At 50.4% G+C, this 7,985-nt stretch overlaps 1 protein-coding gene across 1 annotated transcript in view; it reads left to right on the forward strand.

The window, feature by feature from the left end:
* The first annotated feature begins 4,188 nt into the window (after window positions 1-4,188).
* The window catches only part of REC8 (REC8 meiotic recombination protein), a 5,827-nt gene continuing 2,030 nt past the window's right edge, over window positions 4,189-7,985 (forward strand). Inside the window, exons 1-11 of the mRNA XM_010831334.1 lie at window positions 4,189-4,869; window positions 4,970-5,038; window positions 5,149-5,291; window positions 5,376-5,451; window positions 5,536-5,656; window positions 6,353-6,437; window positions 6,766-6,836; window positions 7,060-7,153; window positions 7,259-7,331; window positions 7,409-7,485; window positions 7,640-7,692. Of these exons, the coding sequence (XP_010829636.1) occupies window positions 4,814-4,869; window positions 4,970-5,038; window positions 5,149-5,291; window positions 5,376-5,451; window positions 5,536-5,656; window positions 6,353-6,437; window positions 6,766-6,836; window positions 7,060-7,153; window positions 7,259-7,331; window positions 7,409-7,485; window positions 7,640-7,692 (918 nt within the window). The 5' untranslated portion in view covers window positions 4,189-4,813. The remainder of the gene's footprint in view (window positions 4,870-4,969; window positions 5,039-5,148; window positions 5,292-5,375; window positions 5,452-5,535; window positions 5,657-6,352; window positions 6,438-6,765; window positions 6,837-7,059; window positions 7,154-7,258; window positions 7,332-7,408; window positions 7,486-7,639; window positions 7,693-7,985) is intronic.

Raw genomic sequence — 7,985 nt, forward strand, 5'->3', positions numbered from 1 at the left:
CCTCTGATTCAGCCCAGGGTTGAACTCCTACCTGGAAGCCTCAATGAACAGACCTGAAACCATGAGCTCGAGGCCCTGGGGCCTGGCATGGGAGGACATCAGAGGGATGAGGGGTTGAGCCTCCCGTGCCCGAGGCGGATCAGGTCCTGGAGCCTCTCTCCCAGGGTCTGGGGCACTGTCACCCTCACTGAAGGGTGCTCCCATGCTGGTCTCCTTGCTCCGCCAGAGCCCCAGGACAAACAGCCTAACCTAGACTGCCCCGTCAGCAGCACTCTGTTTGTGGGGATCCCAGGGGCCCAAATCCACCAACACCTCTCTTACTTTGTGTTTATCTTGCTCCCAAATTGGAAGTTCTTCCCAAGGACGACTTGCCAGCGGGCCTCCTACCTCTCTGGACGTTCACCTTCACCAAACTAGTTCACCACTTACCAAACTGCCATAGCCTCCAGCTCCCCGCTCCCCATACAGGACACCAGATGGACAGAGAAGGAACCTCCCAAACCAGCTCCTTCCTGTGATGCCACTTATATAAGCTTTGAGTGGTTCAGCTACATCATTAAGTCTAGACAGACGTCTGGCTTCTTGAGGAAGTCCTTACTGTCTCACCTGACAAATGTCAGCGCTGCTTTGGCGCCTTCCTGCCTCCTTGGACCTTCCTTGTCCCTCCCGAGACAGGCCCTGCATAGGCAGTGAGGAAGTCAGGTGCTGAGTGCGCAGGGGCACAGGCCCTTTACTTCCTGTTCTGTCATACCCCACCTCCAACCCATCAGCTGGTTCTAGCATCCCTTTCAGAATTCTCTCCAGAATCTGGCCTCTGCTTCCCTCGCTAAGACTGATTGTTCAACCAGTTATCTCCCACACCTCTTCTTTCTGCTTCCTTCCACATCTTTTCTGCTTCTACTCTTGTTCACCATCAGTCCATTCTCAACACAGAAGAGATCCTCTTAACACATAAATCTCATCACGTCACTCCTCTGCTCAAAGCTCTCCAATAGTTTTCTGTTCACTCAGGGAGGAGCCCAAATCCTCTCCTTGGCCTCCAAGGGGATGTGACTCCTATCCACCTTTCTAACCTCACCTCTTGCCATACTTCTTAGTCACTTTGCTCTAGGCTCCTTGAACCTGCCAAACACATTTCTGCCTCAGGACCTCATTGCTTCTTGTTAAGTTTTTTTTTTTTGTCAAAAACACTCTTCTTTCAGGTAAGCACTTTGACTTGCCCCCCTTCTCTTCAGAGAGCTTCCCTGAGCACCTGACCCAAATAGCACCCCTCACTCCTCTATTCTGTTACGCTGCCTCATTTTTCTTCACAGCACAGATTATGACCTCATACATTTCTGTTTGTCTATTTGATTATCATCACTCCTTTCCTATTCCTTGAGAACAGGGACTTATTTTGTTCATTGCTACACCCCCAGTGCCTGGAGGACTGCCTGATACATGGTAGGCATTTAATAAATATTTGTTAAATGAATGAACGAATTACTGTATCCCTTATCTCTTAAACTAGGTTATAAGTGCCTTAAAGGCAGATGCCCCCAACTTTATCATATGTGTGCCCCAGTGTGAACCCTTAGGAACATTGGCAATATATGATCAAAACAATTTGTAAGTATCATGAAGAAACCAGTTTAGCCAGGCACCATGGAAGGATTGGGAACACTGGAATTCAAAAGAGTTGAGTTCCCAACCAGGCTGCCACTGCAGAGCCGTGTGGTCTGGCAGAAACAGTCTGTATGGGCCTCTCTTTTCTCACCATGAAGGCAAGTCTTGGACTAGATTTTGGAATCCCATTCACCCTTAATATTCAGTGGTTGTAAATTTAGGGCAATTGTACATTCATTTGACAAATATTTGCTAAGTTTCAGGCACTAAAGGAAAAAACAAGACCCCAATCTTTTTTTTTTTTTCCAAGACCCCAATCTTAAGAGCCCCTGGATTGAAGGAGCAAAATAAAATAGGGTTAGTTTGGCTCTAATAAGAGCTGAGGTGTTTTTTTTTTTTAATTGAACTACAGTTGATTATTGTTTTAGTTTCAAAAGTACTAAACAAGGTTATGTACATTTTTTTCAGATTCTTTTTCCACTATAGATTATTGCAAGATACTGAATATAGTTCTGTTATACAGTAGGTCCTTGTTTCTTTTAAATATAGTGGTGTGTATCTGTTAATCCCACAATCCTAACTCATCCCTTCCTCCCCTTCCCTCTTTGGTAACCATAAGTTTGTTTTCTATGTCTGTGAATCTATTCCTGTTTTGTAAATAAGTTCATTTGTATTCTTTTTTAGGTTCCACATATAAGTGATAGCATATCATTGTATTTTTTTTTACTTCACTTAGATAATTTCTAGGTCCATCCATGTTGCTGCAAAAGGCATTTTTCATTCTTTTTTATGGCTGAGTAATATATTCCATTGTATATGTGTATATATATAAATATATACCCCACATCTTCATCTGTTGATGGACACTTAGATTGCTTCCATGTCTTGCCTATTGAAAATAATGCTATGAACATTGAGGTATGTGTCTTTTCAAATTAAACTTTTTGTCTTTTTTGGAAATATGCTTAGGAGTGGGATTGCTGGATCATATGGTAACTATTTTTAGTTTTAATCACCATACTGTTTTCCACTATGGCTGCACCAATGTACATTCCCACCAATAGTGTAGGAGGGTTCCCTATACTCTACACCTTCTCCAGCACTTATTATTTGTAGACTTTTCAGTTATGGCCATTCTGATCGATGTAAGGTGATACTTCACAGTGGTTTTGATTTGCGTTTCTCTAATAATGTTGAGCATATTTTTATGTGCCTGTTAGCCATCAGTATATCTTCTTTAGAGAAATGTCTATTTAGATCTGCCCACTTAAAAAATATTTTTAAATTTGTATTTTTTTTTTGGCTGTGCTGGGCCTTATTGCTGCGAGTAGGCTTTCTCTAGTTGCAGTGAGCGGGGAGCTACTCTTTACAGTGCATGGGCTTCTCGCTGCAGTGACTTCTCTTGTTGCAGGGCATGGTTCTAGGGCTCGTCGGCTCAGTAGTGGCGCGTGGGCTCAGTAGTTGTGGCGCATGGGCTTAGATGCTCCACAGCATGTGGGATCTCTCCAGAGCAAGGATGGAATGCGTGTACCCTGACCATTGGACCACCGGGGAAGTCCCCTTTTGCCCATTTTTTTGATTGGATTGTTTGTTTTTCTGATACTGAATTGTATGAGCTGTTGTATACTTTGGAAATTACGCCTGGGTTAGTCACATCATTTGCAAATATTTTCCCCCATTCTGTAGGCTTTTCCCCTTTTGTTTATGGTTTCCTTTGCTATTCAGAAGCTTCTAAGTTCCATTAGGTTCCATTTATTTTGGAGTTTAATTTCTTTTGCCTTAGAAGACTGATCTAAGAAAATATTGCTCCAATTTATATCTGACAATGTTTTGCCTCTCTTCTCTTCTAGGAGTTTTATGGTGTCATGTCTTATTTAAGTCTTTAAGCCACTTTGAGTTTATTTTTGTGTATGGTGTGAAAAGCTGAGTCTTAGAGACAGAAGCACGCCCTGGAGTCAAGGGTGAAAAGTGCACTCTAGACCAAAGAAATGACTGTGCAGGAGGCATGAGGAAAGGAATATTTGCAACTACAGCCACACAATTTATAGCACATAAACAGTTGTTTGAGACAAACAGCTTTTGCTATGCTGATAAATACGCCCTACATCCAACAAAACTAAGGTCTCAGCCAGGAGAACATTCACACCTGGGAAACAGCCAGGAGAGGAATGCCTACAACCTAAGCTGTTCAAGTTTAGGAAGTGACTTGGCAAGTCCCTCACTGCTTGTGAGATCTTTCTTCCCCATCGACCTGTGGTGGCTCCAAGGCCACCTCACACCCGTTCACCATAGGCCTTAAGCTGGGCACAAAAGTAGGCCAACCACTTGCTGCTCTGTGGGATTCGGAAAAAGGCTTAGGTCTAACTGCAAGTCAGGCGCCCTAAACAGGGCCTGGCGATTGCCCTTGTCATGACGCAACCTCCTCTGCTAGTTGAAGCACCCTTGTTACCAGGCTCGGTGCTCGGAGTCTCCTCCCCACTCATTGGTCCATGGGGAAGCACCTCTGAGGAACCTCTGTTACCCGGGAGAGGATGAGAGCCCATTGGTCCAGATACCTCACAATCCCTCCAACCTCCCCCCACCGCCTGCAGGGTTCGTCCCATTGGTTCGCTGCCTGCCTCGGGAGCCCCCTGTTGCCTCGGACTAGACTACTTAGCGCCCCGAACGAGCGCCCCCAAGTTGACCCTGTTCCCCATTGGCTGCTCTGGAGACCGCGCCATCTAATGAGGAGCAAAGTGCAAAGCACCAGAGCACGCGCTCCCCGCGGCGGGATCTAGGCTGCAGGAGCGGACCGGCGGCGGCCGAAGCTGCGCAACAGTCAGCTGCCGGGCCTATCTGCAGAGGACACCCGTTCTCCTTCGGACCGGGCCTGGGCTGTAGCTCGAACCCTCTTCCTTCGCGAATCTTGGCATCTCCAACCTGGAACCCAACCTGCAAGGCTCCCGTTAAGTTCGAAGCACCCACGTGGTGTGCAGACTGGCTCAGGGCTGACGTATATCCAGTCTGTGTCTCCATTTACTTATCCCCTTAATCATTTATCCACCCATACATAGTTCATCGGTTCCTTTATTTGGCATTCTGGGTCTACCTGCCACGCTACCTGTCCACATCCTTCTCTCCAACGGTTTGGGAAATTTTGTACCCTGAAGAATTTGGATTGACATCTGAACGGAAGTGGTGTAGACGAGGGTGAAACCCTGGAGGGACCATGTTCTATTATCCCAATGTGCTTCAGCGCCACACCGGCTGCTTCGCCACCATCTGGTAAGGGCGGGCCCGGCCAGGGTAGGTGCTCTGGGAGGGACACCCAGGGGTCCCAACCTGAGGGCTCCCCCTCCCTCTACACCCCTCATTCTTCTTCCAGGCTGGCAGCGACGCGAGGCTGCCGGTTGGTGAAGCGCGAATACCTGAACGTGAATGTGGTGAAGACCTGGTAAGGTCCATAAAGAGTGGCCCAGGGCTGGGGTGGGTTAGCAGATGGACTGGGCTGGGCAAGGCTGTAGGTCTTTGGTGCAGCAGTGATGGGGGGCATTGTTCCCCCAGCGAGGAAATCCTCAATTACGTGCTGGTGCGAGTTCAGCCCCCGCTGCCGGGTGCACCGCGGCCCCGCTTCTCGCTCTACCTCTCAGCGCAGCTCCAGATTGGCGTCATCCGGGTCTACTCTCAACAATGCCAGTACCTTGTAGGTAAGGCTGGAAGGCTTGGATGTAGGGCAGTGCCGAGTGGTCCTCCCCTGGGCGGGCACTGTAGCTTGCCCTCCTTCACCACAGAAGACATCCAGCATATCCTGGAGCGCCTGCACCGGGCACAGCTGCAGATCCGCATTGATATGGTGGAGACTGAACTGTGAGTGCATCCCTGGGGCTGGGACCACCCGGTCTTTGGAAGGGAACTTGGCCTCAGTCCTTGACAGCCCCCGGTCTCCCTCAGACCCAGCCTGCTGCTGCCTGACCACCTGGCCAGGATGGAGACTCTGGAAGATGCTCCAGACCCCTTTTTTGGGATGATGTCTGTGGCTCCCATGCTGCCTGATCCCTTTGATATCCCTCAGGTAGGTCTCCTCCCCCTCGGACAGCTCAGACTGATGAGCTGACAGTGCAGAGGGGCATGCTATTTCTGTGCCGGTCCAGCACCAGGGTTGGGGGTAGCCTGCTCCAGCTCTGCCCCACAGGAGTCAGTGCAGGGCAGCTGTCATGGTGGGCCTATCCAGACAAGCCTGCTGCACTTACCTATTCAGGACCAACCTAGAGGCAGCTTTGTCTTCACACCATTCCTCCAGGCCCTCAGTGTCCCTCGGCACTGGGTTTTCCATGTCCTTGTCCATCCACTCCTAACACCCCTACAGCTTAGACCAGCTTTTATTGAAGTGCAGTTGATTTACAGCGTTGTGCTAGTTTCAGCAGCACAGCATTCTTTGTGCTGGCTTTTGCTGGGGTCATACACAAACTTATCTCCCCACTAGACAATATCCTCAAGGTCAAGGATCTTTTGTTTCCTCTGTCCCTGACAACACTTGACCCCAGGATGCAGTACTTCTTTCACAAAGTGACCCAGGCTAGATGATTGGGCAGGGGCAGGAATGGAAGGGGAGCTGGATGGTGAGTGGGTTCAGCCTGCATGCTGCTGTTAGTGCCACAGGATTAGGCATAAAGGGGTGTCACTGTCCATTGTCTGAATAAGGTTGTAAAAGTGGGGGAGCAGGGCATTGAAGCTGAATCCCGTCTTTTGTTCCCATCCCTTCCCAAAGGTTCGACACCTTCTAGAGGCTGTGACCCCAGAGAAAGTTCCTGAAGAGATCCCTCCTGAAGTCCCCGTAGAGCCTCGGAAGCCAGGTGAGCAGAGACCCTTCTTTCTGGTGAGAGACAGAGGAGCGCCCAAGGGCCGAAGAAATAACTGTTTTTGAGCTTCTTTCAGGAGCAAGGCCTTGGGAGGGGCACTACAAGATTCTTACAAGATTGGAATTATTATGCCCATTTTACAGATGAGGAAAGTGAAGTCCATAGTGGTTAAGCAATATGCCTTGGGTCAGACTGCCAGTGACTGGCCAGGGCCTGACTAGAACCCAGGTTGGCTTGACTCTAGAGTCCGTTTTTGCCTTACGTACATGGGTGTGGGGACTTGAAAAGAAACAGAGGCTGTGTGACTTCCCTCCCCCTCCAGAAAGGATTCGGGTCACCCCCGAAGCCATCACGATCCAGGAGGCGGAGCCCATACGTATGCTGCGGATCGAGGTGAGCTGTCCCCCTGCACACAGAGTCCAAGGCCTGAGTCCTGCGTCTGATGGCCCAGGCCCCCTGTACCCGCTCCTTCTGCCTCCAGAGTCCTGCCTTCTTGCCTCCATTTCTCTACCCCTTCCCTCGATGCCTGAGTACCCATAGGCTTCCTCAGCCTGGCCTGGCCTGGCCCTGTGGCATGTCTCTCAGACAGAAATGAAATTGTCACCTCTCCTGACAGGGTGAACTGGACCTCCCAGAAGTCAGCCGCCGAGAATTGGACCTGCTGATTGCTGAGGAGGATGAAGCCATCTTGTTAGAGGAACGTCGGCTAGGTAGGACCCGCCTGGCAGTGGACGGTCAGACCCCAGGCACTGGCCATCTGGGCCGGGCAATGTTCACATCTCTTCTGTGTCCTAAGCTTGATCCTCTCTTCACAGAATTAAAAGAGGAGCCCTGGGCCCCAGAGCGGGAGATCACAGTACCCCCGCCCTCGCCTTTAGCTCTTGTAGGGTAAGGGCAGGAGCCCCGGGCCAGGTAGGGGTCAGCGCTGGGAGGGTGTTTTCATCCTCTTGCCCATTTCCCCTCAGGGTGGAGGAGGCAGCAGAGCCATTTCCCAGGGAGGTCCTGGCCCCAGAGGAGCTGAAGCCGGAGGTCCCACTTCCCGGTGAGTACCCACTAAACCAGGGTCCTTCCTGGGGGTCCTGGCACAGCTGCTGCAGACAATGCCCTGTAACCCAACTTGCTGAAGGGAGGACCCTCTAGCTTCTCACCTGGGTGGCTTTGAGGGCAAAAGGTGTGGACCTAGACTGTTGTTGCAGAGGTGACACCCCCGCTGGAGCTGCGTCCACCACCCATCCCAGTCAGCCCTGAGGTGAGTGGTGCCCCTCCACACTGCCTCCTCTGCCAGAGCTCCTCACCCATTTTCAGTTTCCTCAAGGCCCCTGCTGGCTTCCACAGGCCTTTGTCCAAGTTTGTACAAGGTAGCCTGGTCCACACCCCATTTTATCCAGCCTAAACTTCCCAGATGGGAACCTCATACAGTGGGGGCTGCACCCCCCCGAGTCCCCACCCAAGCCCTTCACCAGGGCACCTCTAGGGATTGGGAGTGTGGGGCCTATTTACAGTCCACCAGGACCTCAGGAAAAAGAGTAATGGGTAGCCTTG

This window comes from Bison bison, unplaced genomic scaffold (assembly GCF_000754665.1).
Source record: "Bison bison bison isolate TAMUID 2011002044 unplaced genomic scaffold, Bison_UMD1.0 scf7180017864526, whole genome shotgun sequence".
NCBI classification, from domain to species: domain Eukaryota; kingdom Metazoa; phylum Chordata; class Mammalia; order Artiodactyla; family Bovidae; genus Bison; species Bison bison.